We start from the raw sequence: 19,573 nt of genomic DNA on the forward strand, positions 1-19,573 counted from the left end.
GTATTGTAGTCACATACAGACGACTTCAAGAGGGGGAAAAACAAACAGAATCTTTATTTTCCACTTCTCTAATATTTATTTATTTACTTATAAATTTATTTATTTGCAGAATATAACAACATTCATCCATCAAGTGGTTGTAATATCTTTGTAAATAATGCGATAGAATCATAATTCTGATTTAAATTATCTCAATGAAACTGAAGATGAGAACAGAAACTTGTGGAAGTGTATAGCGGACAGAGTACAGATTATGTGATACAAAAATGAAGCACTGAATGTGAAGCTTTCAAAAACTTTTAAGAACGAATTTTAGTGCGTGAGAAACTGAAAGCTCCTTTCAAAAATAACATCCATCAGTTTTTCAAAATAATTTTTTTAAGCACCAGCTGACATACCATACAAAAATAAAAATTCTGGCATTAATCAATTCTGAAGACTTTTCTAATACTGGATGTAGAAAAATTTAAGTTAATGTGGATTAGTAAGAAAAACAAACCAGGAATATTCAGATACTTCATTAGTACAGTCCTGCTTCACACAGTCATGTCATTTAAATACCTGGGCATAACGTTGCAAAGCAATATGAAATGGAATGAGCATGTGAGGATTGTAATAGGAATGGTGAATGGTCAACTCTAGGTCTATTGGGAGAATTTTAGGGAAGTGTGGTTCATCTGTAAAGGAGACAACAAATAGGACACTAGTGCAACCTGTCCTTGAGTACTGCTCGAGTGCTTGGTATCCGTACCAGGTTTCTATTAAAGGAAGACATCTAAGCAATTCAGAGACAGGCTGCTAGATTTGTTACTGGTAGGTTCAAAAAATACGCAAGTGTTATGGAGATGCTTCGTGAACTCAAATGGGAATCGCTGAAGGGAAGGTGACATTCTTTTTGAGGAACACTGTTGAGAAAATTTAGAGAACCGGCATTTGAAACTGATTGCAGAATGACTCTACTGCCACCAACCTAGGACCACAAAGATAAGATACGAGAAATTAAGACTCGTATGGTGCAAATACACAGTAGTTTTTCCCTCGTTCTATTTTCGTGTGGAACAGGAAAGAAAATGACTAGTATTGGTGTGAGGTTCCCCCTGTCACGTGCCATGAGGTGGATTGCGGAGTGTACATGTAGACATAGATGTAACTGTAGCTTTCAGCAAACTCTATACTAAAGGAACAACAGTAAAAGCAAAATTCATCAGCATAGAAGAAGGGTGATACTAAAGATGCTACAGCTGTTGCTAGATCATTTATGGCCACTAAAAAGAGAGGAACACTTACTTAATACAAAGCCCTGCCGGACCCCATCCTCTTGGATGTAGGGGATACTGCGGGAAGCACCAACTCCAACATGGAAAGTATGGTGCTACACAAAGTTCTGCACAAAAGTCTGAAGTGGGCCCAGAGTGTGGTGTCACCGCCAGACACCACACTTGCTAAGTGGTAGCTTTAAATCAGCCGCGGTCCATTAGTACATGTCGGACCCGCGTGTCGCCACTGTCAGTGATCGCAGACCGAACGCCACCACACGGCAGGTCTCGAGAGATGGACTAGCACTCGCCCCAGTTGTACGGACGACTTAGCTAGCGATGCACACTGACGAAGCCTCGCTCATTTGCAGAGCAGATAGTTAGAATAGCCTTCAGCTAAGTCAATGGCTACGACCTAGCAAGGCGCCATGGCAATTGATAGTTATCGTATGAAGCATGTCTCGTCAAGAACGATGCATACAAATGATGGATTAAAGTTAAGTATTCCAGAAGGTACGTACTTTTCTTTATAGCATTCATTACGTATCCTGTTTCAGACCTCACGCCATCCTGCGTGAGCTTATAGCGTGCATATCGGTCTCCTCAAACCACACTGTGTTGGCACTTCTGTCGACACATCACAGAGACCCCACTAATATAAGGTAGTGTGGATGTAGTGTTGTCATGTGATGTCGTAAGCCTTTTGTAGGTCAAAGAAGGCAGCAATAAGGTGTTCACATCAGTTAAAAACCTGTCTGGATGGCAGACTCCAGGTGAACGAAATTATCAGCAGTTGAATGGCCTTGGCAGAGACTAGCTGGGCAATAGCTGTCAATCTCTAGGGGATACTTGCCCAATTTCACTAACAGGACGATGATGCTCTCTCACCATTGAGATGGGAGTTCACCCTCAGTTCAGATATGGTTGAAGATGGTAAGGCGATGATGCTGACAACCCACTGATACATGTTTGAGCATTGGTTGTGGATGTGGTATAGTCCTGGAGCTGTATCAGGGCAAAGGTCTAAGGCACTGAAGAATTCTCACTCACTGAATGGAGCAGTATAGAGCTCCAGGTAGTGTGCAGTGAAAAATAAGTGCAATTGCTCAATTCACTGTTTAAAGCCATGAAAGGCAGATTGCTAGTTCTCAGATGCACATGCTAGAGCATTATGCAGAGCAAAATGTTCAGCTACGGAGACTAGGTCAGTGAAAACAGCATCATTCAAGGAAATACCAAGTGCACATGCAGAGGACTGGTATACATAGAGGCGCCTGACCTTCACCCAAACCTGCGAAGGACATGCATGTGGTCCAATGGTAGAAACATAACGTTGTCAGCATTCTTGTTTGTGTCACTTTAATTGGAAGACTTGGACATGGAGCCATTTAAAGGCAATGATGTGCCCTCTATTGATGTATGCTACTTATGGCATTGGAGAGCTCGTCTATGATCTCTAATGGACTTGGCAACTTCTGAGGTCTACCCAGGTACTGTCTTCCCACAGGGGGATCCTGAAGAATAGGGGATTGCTAAGTCGACTACTGACAGTATGGCTGCTGTTTAATTATGGAAAGTCTCGCCGCTGCTTCGATTTGGTGGGGAGCTCAGAATGACAACGGCCTGATGAAAGGCATACAGCTCCATGGTAAAAATCGAGCACTGGTCAAGAAACCAATATTGAAAAGGATCATTGCCAAGTACAAAGGAAAACCCGACATCATAGTAGTCTTTGAACTGTCGGTGCAGAGGAAGGCACTGTCCGCAAGCCACTTGCAAAGAGCGAGAAACTTGATGCAATGCACCAGACCAGAAGTAGTGTCCTTAGGAAGCGAATGGAGTCTGAAATGAACCCGTACGTCGGCATGAAGCCAGAGCAGTGAAGAGCTTGCACTCATGGGGAACATGGCAGGGAGTGTACAGCAAAGCTGTCTATGCAGCAAACAAAATTGAACTCCAGGAGGCAACAGAAGACAGGTGCAGCCCATACTGGCGGTCAATGGGATCTTCAAAAGAAAGGGAGCATAGGATGTGTGACCTGGCACAGAAGACAGATGGCTGCTGCAACAACTGAGAATGTCCCGCCAGTAGGACAATGGTAAGTCAGCAACCTCAGCATAAAGACTCAACAGGACTAGTATAGAAGGCACCAGTGGCTAAACATATCGTGTAGTGGTGGACTGTGTTGAGACTACTTAAGATAGACGGACATGCGGATGAATATACGATACTTTCATAGTCCAGTTTTGAATGGACAAAGGACCAGTATAAACAGAAGAGGATGGTCCAATCTGCTCCCCATGAGGTGCTGCATAGGACACACAGAACACTGAGGCAGTGAGTACAATGAGCTGCTAGGTAGGACATGTCAAGACCAACTAAGTTTCCTATCAAATGTGAGTCCCAAGAATTTAATCATGTCAATGAACAGAAAAAGGAATGGGTCAAGACATAGGGACAGGGGAAGAAACTCTTGGCACCACCAGAAGTTCATACAGTCTGGTCAGCAGAAAAGTGGAAGCCATTGTTCATGCTGTACACAAAGAGCATAAACACATCGCTGAAGACGCTGTGTCAAGTAGACAGGTTCATTGAGAGATGTAATAGGCCGCAAAGTCCTCAACGAAAAGAAAAGAAAGCCCGAGATACCTGGCAGGAGACAATCCATAACAGGGCACATAAGATGATGCTGAGCACAGAACCGTTAAGCACCCAGTTCTCTTGAATAAAAGTGTCCAAAAGAGCCAAGCCTCCATGTAACTTAGAAACATTGTCTTTTAAAAATTCTTGGATAAAAAGGTAAAAAGGCCCAGGCAACCCCAGAAGCCACGCTCTAACATACTACAGAGAATACCCATCCTCCAGCAGATGTCATACACCTTCTCCAAATCAAAAAATATGGCCACCATTTTGCGCTTCCACAAAAAATTGTTCATAATATGAGTTGACAAGGTGACGAGATCTCAACAGCAGAGCAGTGCCTACTGAATCTGTGCTGGCGTAAGCTGTTGCCAGTACACCAGTCAGCAAAGAGGCTGCAAGATAAATAACAGGCACTGAATCAAGTGTGCTTATCAGAAGACAGGCCAATGACAGACACAAAAGCAATGTGCCGCCAGTATTTAGATCGCCACCACGGATTGGAGGGCTCAGTCAGTGACAGTTCCAGGCTGATGGAGTCACAGTCTCTAGCTCAGAGTGACCAGAGTAGTGTTTATAGCGAGACTTTTATGTGCACTATTACGAAAAAGCTTGTACTACAACAACTAGTTTAAAGATAAGTACCATTCTGTTCCAATAAATAAAGAATCCTGTTAATACAGTGCCGTTTTGTTGTAGAGAGGATACCGGCCACCAAAAAACATCCTCTCCCTCAATTATCCTCGTACAAGACTCGACAGTCATCGATGACAAAAGAATCCACACTGGGCGTTAGCGAGGAGATTCCGAGACTGGCCACCACAACATCCAACCATTCATTAATCATATGTTCCATCACTTTGTAGATGCTACTGGTGAGAGAAACTGTATGGCAGCTGGAAGGATGGTGTTTGTCCTTACCAGGTTTAGGTACAGGAATGATAATGGTCTCACACCAGGGACTGGAAAATGTGGCATCTATCCAAATGCAGTTATATGTAAGGAGAAGAAAGCATAAACCTTCAGGAGAGAGGTGTTGCAACATCAGAATGTACATGACATCCGTTGCTGGAGCGGATGAGCCAGATAAAAAGAGTGCATGTTTAAGCTCCCTGACAGTAAAAGCAGTATTGCAACAGTCACAATTCTGGGAGGATAAGGATGATATCCTTGCCTCCATTGCCTGTTGCAGAGGGAGGAAGGTAGGATGGTAGTGGATGAAACTCTAAATGCCTGCAAAATATCTGCCCAAGGTGTTTGAGATACCAAGAGGTCTACAACGACAGTGTTCGCCATAGTCAGACCAGGAACTGTGGTTCATGAAAGCTAACAGATTACGCCAAACAGAAGATGGAGTAAAACAGAGCTTTGGAAAGAAAGCCAACTAGTTTTTTGCTATCCCTGAAAACGCATCGGCACTGCACACATAGCTGTTTAAAGTGGATACAGTTTGAAATAGTGGGACAACATTTAAAACTGCAGGGAACTCTTATCAGCACACAGATTGCATTGCGGCATGTCTCAATCCACCAGGGAACAGGGGCGGGTCACAGCACGGAAGAGGTGCGAGGTATGGAAAATTCTGCAGCATTAAGGATAGCATTTGTAAGGAATTCTACCTGGTCATCAATGCAGAGGAAATGGTGTTCATCGAAAGAGGTCAGTGAGGAGTAGAATGCCAGTCAGCTTTGTAGAGCTGCCAGTTGGTTGGATTCACAGATGGGATAAAGGTAAGCAAACTAATGATAAAGAGAGAATGGTCACTGAGTGAGTGTGTGTCATAGAGAATGGACCACTCGAGACAACGAACAAGCTGAGCAGTACAAATCGAAAGGTCCAAGTGGGAAAAGGAGTGTATGGAATCAGAAAGAAATGTGGGTGTACCCATGTTCAAACAGTTTAGATTGAGCTGGCTGAAGATACCTACTAAGAGAGAGCCTCTCAGACAGAGGAGTGCAGAGCCCCAAAGGGGATGGTGGGCACTGAAGTAGGCAAGCAGCAAGGGAGGAGGAAGTTGAGCAATACACTGTGAAATGTCTGCCCTAGTGACAGCAGAAGACAAGGGTACAAGGGTGAGTAGACATTTCAAAGAGAGAAAGTGAAACCAGAAAGGGAAAGACTGAAAGCAACAGCTTGATGATGATGATGATGATGATTATTATTATTATTTTTTTTTGGGGGGGGGGGGGCATTCAACTACGCAGTCATCAGCACCCATACAAATTCCCAATTTTTACACAGTCCAATTTGTTTCACAGTCTAGTCTAGCCGCTGTCACGAATGATGATGATGATGATGATGATGACGACACAAACACCCAGTCCTTGGGCATAGAAAATCCCCACAGCAGCCGGGAATTGAACCCGGGACCCCGTGATCCAGAAGCAGCAATGCTAGCCACCAGACCACAAGCTACAGACAACAGCTTGAAGCTGGGTGTGCAAGGAAATGGTGAGACTATGAGCTAGAGTCCCCACCTCAGGTGGAAAGGTTAAAACGGATTGAGGTGAAGTGTGTGAGATGATAGTTGTCCTAAGGGCATAATTTTGTTCCTGGGGGTAGAAAACAACAGTATGATCACAAGAAGAGCTGTAATTCAACCCTATTGGATCTGATGCCACAAATGTTCCACTGGAAAATAGCCACATCTGATAGAGAGGAGATAGGAAAAATGAGGGGGCAGTCACCGCAGAGGCTCTCAAGTGCCAGGAAGAAGAAAAGGAAAAGAGACTTCAAATGCCAAAGCAGAGGAAGGGTAAGAACAGGATGGATGGGGGAAAGGACGAACTCATACACAGTTTTACCAAGAAATGTGTTTTCCGAAGAAAGTATGACTCAGTCTTCAAGGGGCAGGAAAAGAATAGCAGGAGGACACACATGCAGCACTGAAAGGGAAGCAGTGCTGCAAGGCTGGGCCCCATGTAGGCAAGCATATACTCACCAAATAGTAGTAAGCCCCTCAGGGCAGGGGATGGAGGGGGGGGAGGGGGGTTGGTTGAGGCAAATGAGACACACAAACACACTGCACAAAATATTGTTTCAAATGTGGTCAACAAAAATTTATGAAACTTTATAAAACAAAGATAAGTTACAGGATGAAGTGATAAAAGGGAATGGGAAAATGAAAAAGGGAAAGATGGGAAAGGAAATGGGAAAAGAAAGGGAAAGAAGGTAGGAAATGAAGGGATTAATGAGACTGTGTGGGAATAGTTCATACATGTATGGGCAAAAACTTACCTTTGTCTGGACCCACATTACAGAGTGAAGCTCTGAAGGTCGCCGAAGAGCTTGGGAATATGGAGTTTAAGGCATTCACTGTATGGCTGAACAATTTCAAAGCTAGACACAACGTTGTGTGGAATGAAGTGTGTGGAGAAGCTAAGAATGAGCAGGAAAATGTAACTGAATGGAAGACAATATTGCACAATCTAATTGCAAATTATGATCCAAAAGAGACATTCAGTGCCAATTAAACAGGACCTTTTATCACACACTGCCTTAGTCTCTAGCAATTCAAAGTGAAAAGTACACTGGTGGAAAAATGCCCAAGAAAAGATTCACAATACTGCTGTGTGGAAACATGTTAGGTGAAATGGAGAAGCCACTAGTGATTGAACAGGTTGCAAATCCCTGTTGTTTCAGAAACATGACCATCAGTAAGCTTCCGGTCACATGGCAAAGTGATAAAAAGGCGCAGATGGTGAGTGGTCTTAGAGAAAAGCAGCTAGGCTCTTTAAATGCCAAAATAAAAAAAAGGAAAATCATAAAGTCCTCCATTTCCTAGATAATGCAACCTGCCACCCAACGTCAAGTTATCTAATGTGAAACTGGCTTCATTCGATCCAGGTTCAACCAACCTCACACAACCAATGGCCAAGGGAGTTACTTCCACATTTAAATCCTGTCTTAAGCAGTTATTGATGTAGTCTCCTTATTTTTAGCATTTAAAAAGTTGAAAATACATTTGCACTTGCACATTCAGTTTCTGTTCTGGATGCAGTAAATTGGATTTGTTTGGCAGTATGAGAAATAAAGCCTGAAACTGCCACCAAGTGCTTCAAAAAAGCAAGGTTTGGAGGTTATGAACAACATACTTCAGTACTCGTCAAAGCTCTCAAAAATTCAGCAGCAAACTGCTGAATCAATTCAAATGCAGAACATTTTATGTAGTCAAGATGACTACATTCAAAGTAATGACTATCAACTCACTCTAGTTTTACTTTGGCAACAGATATAAAAGAAATTCTGAACACAGAAGACAGTGATGAGGAAATAGTTGTAGATGAAGAGGAACAAAATGAGCTCTTGAAAAATAAATATTCCTGAAGAAGCTACTGAATATATAAATGATGTTATGCAGCACACTCAGTCTCTCAAGCTGTTGGAACTATAGTACAGCCCAAAAAATTGTACAATTTTGAACAGGAAATTGAAACAGGTTTCCCTCCTTGATATGTGGCAAAAACTGAACGGCAAAGCACATGAATACACAAATGATATTGCATTTACAACAATAAAATTACAGTAAAACTACAGACACGCCATATTACGTATCAGTGCATGTAAACTTTTTACACTGTAGCACAGTGGTGTAGAAGTAGTCAAGAGAAACAAATTGATATATGACATTTGTGCTCTATCAAGTCAGGAAACTACCTCAAATTGGCCTGCAAGAATCACCCAAGCTACAGTGCATGCACATTGTGCAAGATTTCCAATATTCACCCACTCTCTACATGTAAACTATTAGTCCTACAGAAAAAGGGACTAGAACCCTTTTTTGGAAGGAAATGTAATGCAGTGAAATTTTGCACTGGGACACATTTTCACCAGACACCACAGTTTGAGTTATTCAAGGAAAACATACAAAGTGACCTTCAAATGCACCCCCGCCCTATATTCAACCACCAGGGTTTTTGGTACATTGTCAATTGCACTCCTTCCTACCACTGTAAAAGTTTGTGTACATGAATTATTTCCCACCTTTGACCTCCTTTGGTCTTCACTCATCTTAATTACTATTTCATTAACATCATTAATTTGAGCTTCCCCAGAAGGGCAACAAAAGAGACTTTCAAATGTTATGGACAAATTAATTATTTTACAATTCGATTCAAACTTAACAAGCACAGTAGTTTCTTAGTAATAAGGCCAAACAAACAAAATTGAGAATTTTAACAGCATAAAATAATAAAGTTTTGAGGTAAAACCAACACAAATGTCACTTTTATAAGTGCATGACTACACCAGGGCCATAACACACCAATTAACATAGATCGAAAAACATTGAATATGGGAAACAATTCATGTAGTCACAAATTTTTGAACAGCTGTAGGAGGGAGTGCCACAAACAACATATTACAAGTCCTGACTGGTCAATACAAGTGCACGCTGTAGCTTAGGTGGTTTTTGTAAGCCAATTTGACAGTTTTCCAACCTGATAGATGGCATGTGTCCTATATCAAACTGTTCATCTACACTTCCTCTACATCACCACAGTTTATACACTGTACACATAAATACATAAAAGCTCAAAGACCACCACCTGGTCCAACAAGACAATCTGACAAAAATATTGAACAAAAGCTGTTATATAATTACCTCTATCAGCCCAGAAAGAACAATTGCAGTAATGAGACCATAGATTGCAACCGCTTCACAGAATATGACTGATATCAAGTTCTTTGTTTTTATTCTGGGTGCTTTTACACCCCCACCAATAATACTGACTCCTGTTGTATGAATGCCTCTGTAAGGAAAAAGAAAAATAAAGCTGAATCACTGTATTACAATAAAAATCACAGTATCTAGAAAAATCTTGTGCACAACTATGACTAATATATATCAATATGAACAGTGCAGCACCTAGTGAAGACTCCACAAAGCATCATCAGAATGCCAAACCCATGTGGCCCAGCAAACTGTCTTGTGCATAAGTTTAATTAATTTACTCACAATGACAGCAAAACAAAGCACACAGTTAAGTATTTACACCACTTCACTAATTGTGAGTTGTGTTTCACAATTACAGCTATTTTATTGGCAAATTATACAAAAGTTGGACAAATATATAGAAACATAAGAAATGCATGCTTGAACATAAATGCATATGCTAGTCAAGCCTGCAGGTTGTGTTGGATTTGATCATGAACGGCATGCGTGCAATTCCCTCAATACATTGCAAGCATCATTCGTGGTTGGAACTGTGTTCTGTGGAGTTGTGTGTGCATTACTCAGAGGTAAGTGACTTTGAATGTAGGGAAATTGTTGCTACTCATATGGTGGGTGCTTCCATAACCAAGGTAGACAAAGTGTGTGGCATTTCACGATACAACATATCAAAAATTTATCCCACATATAGGATAAGCAGAAAAATATCACCCATTGCATCTCAACATGACAAAAGTGTGTGTTGAGTGATGATAGACTCATTGAAGAGGATTATGACAAAAAATAAACAGCTGAAAAATATGCTGCAGAGCTGAATGTCATGCTCACAAATCCTGTCAGCATTTAAACAACATGGATAGAACTCCATAAGCAGCAAACTGCAGGGTGACCTGGAATTCCAAAACCACTCATCAGGGACACAAATGCCCATAACAGGAAAACGTCATGCCAAAGCCATAAATCTGAACTAGAGAACAATGGAAGAAAGTCATTTGGTTGGGCAAGTCTTTTTACACACAGTCTCCAACTCCTAGCCATGTTTACATCCCAAGAGTGAACAATGACGAGGATTCAGTAATGATAAGGGCAGCTGTATTTTGGTATTCCTTGGACCCTATGGTCACTCTGTATGGTTGTTTTACTACCAGCATTGTGTGACCATTTTGGCTGATCAGGTCCTTCTCATGGTACGATGGTTCCCAATGATGATGCTGTGTTCCAATATGACAGGGTCCGTGTTCACACAGCCCACATCACATAGGACTGGTTTTGTGAGCAAGAATATGAACTGTTGCATTCTCCTGATCACTAAAGTCACCAGGTCTCAATATGATTGAGCCTTTGTGGTTTACTTTAGAGAGAAGGATGCATGGTCGCTATCCACCTCTATCATTAGCTGAACTGTTCATTATTCGGCAGGAAGAATGGTGTAAAATTTCCTCAAAAAACCATACAGGACATGTATTTATCCATTCCAAGACAGCTGGAAGCTGTTTTCAATGTAAATGGTTTTCCTACACCAAATTATGCATGATAATGGGTTGTGACTGCAGTGTTTCCTCTGAAAATTCACATACATTAATTTATTATGCCTAACTATAAAGATGTCAACCCCAAACAAAAATAGTTACAATTCACAAGTTGTATTGATGACACTATAATTCAGAAGACAGAGGCTCATATCTGTGGAAATTTCAGGCAGAAGTTATATTGGCAGCTATGGAGAAATGTACAAAATTAAGAGAAACCAAGTCAACAATACATACCAACAAATACCACAAAATCCTACAGTTCCCCCAGCATGCAAATTAACCACTATAATCAGAAACAGATCACACAAGACCTACATTAAAAAGTCAAAGAAACTCTTACACCTGCATAACATCGTGTAGAGTCCCCACAATCATGAGGAAGTGCCACAACACAATGTGGCACCGACTCCACTAATGTCTGGAGTAGTGCAGGAGCCAATTGACAGCATGAATCCTGCAGGGCTGTCCATAAATCTGTAAGATTATGGGGGTGGAGATCTTCTCTGAAAAGCACGTTGGAAGGCATCAAAGATATGCTCAATAATCCAGAATGAGATTTCCACTCTGCAGGGAATAATGTTCGTGTCTGGGGAGTGGTGGCCATTTAAAGTGTTTAAACTCAGAAGAGTTCCTGGAGCCACTCTGTAGCAGTACTGGATGTGTGGGGTCTCTCATTGTCCCACTGGAATTGCCCAAGTGCGTCAGAATGCACAATGGACATGAATGGATGCAGGTAATCAGGCAGAATGCTTATGTATGTGTCACCTGTCATAGTTGAATCTAGACATATCAGGAGTCAGTCCCATATCACTCCAATTGCACATGCCCCACATTATTGCTGAGTCTTCACCACCTTGAACAGTCCCCTACTGACATGCAAGGTCCATGGATTCATGAGGTTGTCTCCATACCCGTACACATTCATCTGCTTTTTACAATTCGAAAAGAGACTCATCTGACCAGGTAGCATGTTTCTAGTTATCAACAGTCCAATGTGGGTGTTGACGGGCCATGGCAACACTTAAGGCCTTGGGATGTACAGTCGTCAAGGATACACAGGTGGGTCTCCAGCTCCAAAAGCCCATATCGCTGATGATTCGTTGAATGGTTCACACGTTGACAGTTTGATGGCTCAGCACTGCAATTTGCAGCAATCTGCAGAAGGGTTGCAGTTCTGTCACACTGAACAATTCTCTTCAGTCATCGTCAGTCCCATTCTTGCAGGATCTTTTTCCAGACACAGCAGTGTCTGAGACTTGATGTTTTACTGGATTCCTGATATTGATGGTACACTCTTGAAATTCTTGTATGGGAAAATCCCCACTTCATTGCTACCTTGAAGATGCTGTGTCCCATCACTCACGTGCCGACATTGAAGTTCACTTAAACTGTGGTAACCTGCCATTGTAGCAGCAGTGACCGATCTAATAACTCCATCAAACACTTGATGTTTTACAAAGGCATTGCCACTCGCAGTACCATATTGTGTCTGTTTACATGTGTGTGTATTTGAATATGCATGCTTATACCAGTTTCTTTGGCACTTCAGTATATAATATACTGAGTGGCCACTGTGCTGATAAAACCTGCAACTTTACAATGAAAGAAACAATAACAAAGAGCTTTGGAAGAAAATCATTGCGGGGGGGGGGGGGGGGGGGGGATCAAAGTACCAGATAATTTCTGATTACTTAGTAATTCCCAGAGCTTCCATGCAGCGAAAGTTCTTTTAGGTGCTTATGATGGTCTGTTAGAAGGGAGGGGCAGGATTAATGTACGATAAATAGTCCAGGAGGCATATGTGAAATGGCCATCATGGTGTTGGTGGTGAAAACAACAAAAATTCAGGGCACAGGGAAAAAGATATTGTTTGGGTTGACCATGCAGTAGTATACCATTTTTGGACACAGGTAGGTAGGTTAGCAGGGGAAGATAGTCCTCATACCAAAGGTCTCAAAGATTTTCATCATATGAAGTTGTCTTTGTGGTTTAGTATACAGAACTGGTATACTGTACAACAGTCTACAGTATTGCACAAATTAACAATGTTAGGAACAATAAGTTTACATGTACATAGAAAAATAAAGTAGAAAGCAATATTTGTACTTGTATTGTTCAAAAGGCAGAACAACAGTTCAGTTTCAGAGTTGTTTCAGTTATTCACTGATTAATGTCTACAGCAGTGCTTTAATTTTATGAACTAAATCAAAATACTTCAAAATTTTTTTGCATACACATACTATTTTATGGAAATTATACTATATCACAAACAATAACTTGTGAATTTTCTGTGAAGAATGACCTTTTCATCATCATGCCAGAACCATTACTATGCCATAACTACTAGACTGATACGAACTGCACTCTTTAACAATGAACAGAAATACGGAAGCGTCCGATCCCGCCCGTCTGCTTTGACCCATGACGTCACAAATATGGTGGAAACAAAAACATACACACACACTTTCCACAAGAAGCCTAATGACACTAACGGGTGGGGGGCAAACTAAATATAAACAAATTTAGATGCCTTGCGTAGCTACAATGTGTAAGTGAAGACAGCCATGCATGAATACCCACCCACCTCCCCAGGGGTCGTAACCCCTGCAACCCATAGCAGATAAAGATGCTTCAGTAGCTGATTAGTGTTTTTTGTCTTTTTAAAAAAATCTCACGGGATAGAACGAACAGATCAGAAAGATAAATATAATAAACTAAAACAGAAATTGGAGGAAACATAATTAAAATAAGTAATAAGTGTTTTTAAATTTAAAAAAAATCTCACGAGATAGAACGAACAGATCAGAAAAGTAAATAAAATAAGATAAAACAGAACTGGAGATAGCCACACTCAAACCAAACTCCGTGCCATCATGACGTCACACACAACAACACCCTTACGTCACGGATCAAAACCGACGCGTGGGATCGGACGCTTCTGTCGACCCCAATGAACTAATAAACAATAAACAGTTACAAGTATTGTTATCCATTTACTTTTGATTATGGACAAAATAATTTCAGCTTTCTAAAAGAATGTTGGCATGTATATGTGCCATCTTTCTCCAAGAGTCTCATTCTAAATTTTTGAGATACTAGAATTTATAATCATTTGTAAGACAAGAGGTTCCACTCACAGTGCAGCTCCAACCACAGACAGAGAAACAGCCAATCCAACACCAACAGTTGCCCACATGTATGGGCTAGTCTCCGTTAGGAACCTGCAAAGGAAAGTTTTTCCAACCAAGGTGCACAAAGTAGCAGTTGTGCAACAAAATCAACTGAAATATCCTAACGAAAATATTTAGCAATGTTAACAACTGGAACTAGTCTGACCATGGAAGAGAAATAAATCTTTACACATGTCGAATTGGAGGATAAATTAAAGTCTACATATACAGAAAAAATTCGACACATGCAATTTACTCTAATGTGAAGTATCAGGTTTTTAGAGGGGTTAAAAAGGAACCATACATTCACTGAGTATCTATGCGGAAAAGGATCACCTTTGAGAGCTATTTCTCTCACTTGTTCTTGTATGGATCATGTGACGTGACTATTCGAAGCTTATTATTTTATACTTGAATGGTTAACAGCCAACACTAATGACAGTAGTAATGAGTATTTTGTGTGGTCAACAGTGCAATTATTGATGAAATCTTCTCAGGTTTCCATCCGGGTAGCTGCGTCAAAAATCCGCGACATTTCGATGATGTTATTCATATCTTCACTTTGTCAGAAGATAATGAGAATGATACTCATCGAAACGTTGTGGATTTTCAACACAGCTACCTGGATGGAAGCCCGAGAAGATTTCATCGGCAGTATATACCAGGAGAGCCTACATTCACATATGAAGCACAATTATTGTCCTTTTTCAGTATTCTCGAGCAAATATGCAGGAAAAGTTCTCCAACGAACAGTCCCATTGTCGTGCCAGACACACACAATCCTGCCACTCCTTCAGCACAGTCATTAGTGGCCTTAATATTTTAAAGCCAACTCATTCCCAGTGACACAAATGTTCATATATTTATTCACTCTCAAATAAACATAAGTAAAACTTTATAACTTTAAGAATATGATAGAAAAACACTCTCTCTCTCTCTCTCTCTCTCTCTCTCTCTCTCTCTCCAATTGATTAATATTTCATTATAAAATGACAGGGAGATCTCCATAACTATGATTATCAAAAATCTGGGTAGGTACTCAGTAAACATTCTTACACCCAAAATTGGAAGGTACTTGTTCCCATTAACAATTTTACAAGTACTCCCAACATACATCATCATTCGTCTCAGTCCACATCAAATCATCCAACGTATCTTAACACATAATTAACAGAAGTTCTATGGATCCTGTTGTTACAAACAAAATTTTACAAATAATTTTCCAAATTCCTAAGAAGTAATTTATGATTTCATGTTATGACCAATTACTATACTGAATGGAAATCTTATAATACCATTAATAAAAGGATGTGAAGTGTGTGTAGCAAAAACTGTAAGAAACAATTACACTTCCTCACAGAAACCCTGTGTGAATGCTATATGAAAGGGAATCACATCTAAAAGTAAAAATACAATAATCACACAACATTCCTATCACACAAAGAGAAAATGTGACTGTATCAGAGGTCTTGAAATTTTGAAAATATAAAATTTCAGTCAACATTATTCTTTCAGCCACACCCTTTGAACTGCACAGACAGTTTCAACTGTACATGACAGAACTGGTTTAAGGCAAACAATGACAACTGCTTGTTATCACATTAACCATTTTATTCTGGTCATTGTTTCCATATACATTTACTAACGTACACCAGAGATCTTACCAATTCAGTTTAAAGTGTCACTCTTAGACCTTATTTCCTTTGACACTTGAGCAAAGGATCTTACTTTCAAAAGCCTAAAATCAATGTTATCCTTAAATTATTCCCATTAATGCACTATGTTCCCAACATTTAGCAATCTCTCGTCCTGTTTAAATTTTTAGATGGCAATTCCAGAGATTTCTGCAAATCAAGAACAAGAAAATGCTATGTACAAAGCAACCATTGAAAGGAAATCACCATCCAACACAGAAATCTCAGAAATGTTTATTTTAGAAACTCAACAGGTACAGCCAAGAATCATTTTCATAACACACTGAAAACTACTGCTTCCCCAACATCTTCAGTGCATTCCTTTATTCACACTAAAAAGAACATACCGCAAGTGCAAAACCATTGTTGCTTTTATGAAAAACAACTACATCTCTGCTGAAGTGACATGCTACCAACCACACAATAAAACCACACGAAAATAGTTTTCTTAGCAAATTCCACTGTGATGCTTCATCTGAGAAACAATCAGAGTACAGATTAGGTACCCTTATTTTGTTCTTGGGTCAGACAAAAAGTCTCGGATATAAAAACTTTGGAAAAAAAATTGTGTGTCTAATTATAGTCCAATTACAACTATTTGCTAGGTGGTGTCTAAAATATGCTACTACAACATGGCCCTGACAGCGTTCTATTGCCTTTCACTTAGTACATGGTCAAATCCAGTGGCTGCTACAGATAAAACGTACTGCTGCGGTTGATGAAAGTTAAACAGATTGTGGCTCGCATGTGCCAGTTATTTTAACACTGCAAGTGAACTGATACTTTACTACTGCATATTAGCAACAGCAGGGAGTATACAACTACATGCCTAGTCTGCAAGCCACCACATGGTTCAGAGTAGAGGGTAATGTGTACCACAACTAGTCATTCCCTTTCCTTTTCCATTTCCAAATGGCGGGAAGGTAAAAGTCTGGTGTGCATATGTGCGTACATATGAGCCCCAACTTCTCTCGTCTTGTCTTCACATCCCTTGCACGAAACTTATGTCCAAAAGGGGTGGGGGGGAGGGGGATGGCAGCAGTACAATCTCTCTGCATTCAACAGTAATTTTCTCAATAGCATTCCGTGAAAAGAATGTCATCCCTCTCCACCAGGATCCCCATTTGAGTTCACAGAGCATTTCCGTAATACTCGTGTTATGTACAACATTTTCAGCTCTGACTGGAGAGCCTGAGTTTCAGTAAGTGACATGTGAACTAAAAAGTAATTTTAATTACTCTACACACAGTACAGTATACATACAATCAATACATGACAATTTTCAGACACAGCTTAAACAGCAACATTTTAATAAGGAGCTAAATTCACACACACAGAGAAGAGAAGAGAGATTTGTGTAAAACAATAACAAGCAATTGAAAAAAATTGCAACAGCTGTGATTCTGTTCATCACATACAGGCACTCAAAATACAGACTTTGTTCTTTTCACACAGTACTTAAAATTTCATTAATATTTGTCGGTCTACAACATCGTTAAATTATGCAGCACAGCAATTTAAGTTGTTGAAAGTTGAATCCACCAGATCAGTGCATATTCCAACTTATGTAAATAACCTGTTCATCTATGGCTACAGTATGATGAGTAATTCTTGTGCTCTTTTGCCCCTGTGCACCAATGACACCCATGCACTACAATCTTAACTTTTCTGGCATCTGCTGTTTTTATAAATTTCATTAACCACCATTTATTTCAGTTGGGCATATTTTTACAGGAAGACTTATTTAAAAATTTACAGCACACCATTTGCTGCAGGATCCCTTTTTTCCAGTTACATGCCACAAGGAAACACTGATGCACTACCATGTACAGGTCAAGATAAAAGTCACCCAATAACCAAGAATGTGTGTCATAAGAACAATTACAATGGGCCAAGACGCAAGGTCAGTATCAGTCATAATGTCATCTGTGTTCTTTATTGCAGATCTAGATTTCAACTGACTGTGCAGCTATCATCAGTGCATTATAAGTAGTCCTGTAGATTCAATGTAGTTATAACACATATTTCAATCCAACTTATGCATAAACAAGCATTAGTCCAACTAATTTGTTATAATTACATTGAGTCTACTTGGATAATGGTTACACATAACACACTGACGACAGCTGCACTGTTAAGTTGAAATTTAGATTTTTAAGAACTCGCCAGGTGACATTACAACCAGCGCTGCCATATCTATCAGTCATGGGGCACAATCATTCCAATGGAATCTAGCATGCTGAATTACAATGACCACAGCAAAACTAATGTTTTGTATGTATCACAGTTTCCTCCAGTGAAAGTGACACCTACACACATCAACTTAAGTTACATCTGAAGTGCTTCTTTTAAGTTTTATGAGACCGAACTGAATTTACAGAACATAATTTAATATTTCAACTTACCAGCCAAAACTAATCCTCTCTCCTTTCCCAGTAAGTACATAATACAGCACTGAAACAGAAAAAAAATATTATTACTGAGAAAAGAAAACACAGTGACTGAACTAAAAATGTTATGAGTTGGCAATAAAATAATTTGTTACGTGACCAGTAGTAACAGCAATTCAAATATACAAATTTACTAATTATGAGAAAAGAAACCTTTGGATTAGTGTAGTTTGGTTAGCTCCACATAAAGTCTGTGTGTGTTCATGGATAGTGAATATAACTTTTAATGGTTACTTGTTATAAGCATTAGTACGAAAATAATTTGAAGCTTACGTAAGGCAAAGACTTGGTTTTTTCTGCTATGTATTTTCTGTTCTAATAAGGTCGCTTAATAGTTTACACCGGTAAACACTGTACAGGGACATGGATGCTGACATGTACGAACCTTATTAAGGCAAATATTCGCAGTACACAAAGCTTATGCAATTTCCTCTAGACCAGCATACGAACTTCTAGCAATGTCCGTACATACAAATCACAAACGTCGAAGGCTCTCTCTTCCTTACATTTTGTACCCCTACAAGAGAGCTCCAACACCTACCAAAGTGACAACACAATACGCATCTGTTGGGTGTACATTTTTTGTAACTTGTGTCCTACCGTACACACATCAACGTCTATTTCGTACTGAAAATACATACCGTAGCTAAACATACACCGTGCACTACATATACATAAAATACAAAACGGCAGCTAAATATAATACCAGCTGTTAATACTTACCTATTATAGTCACCGCAGACGAAAGCGTCGCTAAAAATGTGTATCCCAGCCCGTACCTCATTTTCAGGAAAAAAAATAGCCACCTCCCCGCTGGAATTCTCACCTAACCAACACCCCTAACTTGTCAGCTGATCGATGAATATCATGTGACACGGGCAACAAAGAGTATCAAAACAAGATAAAGCAGTTCGTTCCAATGGCATAGTATATGAAACAAGAAACTTTGGCTCTTTCGATAAATCGAATTCTTAAATGTAACAAAGCTGTAAAATACAGTGTTATTTAAAACGTTTGGAGAGCCCGTGACTAGTACCTACGTTGAGCCTAGCTTTGGCGGGATGTACGAATATCAGTGATTTATGTGGCATGCAACAGTAAGATAGTCCTAATGTACTACCATAGCCTGTAAAGCCAGCTGTACTACTACACTGTATTGT

General features: G+C 40.0%; 1 protein-coding gene across 1 annotated transcript in view; it reads right to left on the reverse strand.

Moving 5' to 3' along the window:
* LOC126248946 (V-type proton ATPase 21 kDa proteolipid subunit c''-like) overlaps positions 1–19,294 on the reverse strand; it is a 44,835-nt gene extending 25,541 nt beyond the window's left edge. The window contains exons 1-4 of the mRNA XM_049950470.1: positions 19,137–19,294; positions 18,369–18,417; positions 14,237–14,320; positions 9,499–9,646 (exon numbers count right to left, since the gene is read on the reverse strand). Coding sequence (XP_049806427.1) covers positions 9,499–9,646; positions 14,237–14,320; positions 18,369–18,417; positions 19,137–19,197 — 342 coding nt within the window. The 5' untranslated portion in view covers positions 19,198–19,294. The remainder of the gene's footprint in view (positions 1–9,498; positions 9,647–14,236; positions 14,321–18,368; positions 18,418–19,136) is intronic.
* Positions 19,295–19,573: the final 279 nt, after the last annotated feature.

The sequence above is a fragment of the Schistocerca nitens genome, chromosome 3, assembly GCF_023898315.1.
Source record: "Schistocerca nitens isolate TAMUIC-IGC-003100 chromosome 3, iqSchNite1.1, whole genome shotgun sequence".
In the NCBI taxonomy this organism is placed as follows: Eukaryota; Metazoa; Arthropoda; class Insecta; order Orthoptera; family Acrididae; genus Schistocerca; species Schistocerca nitens.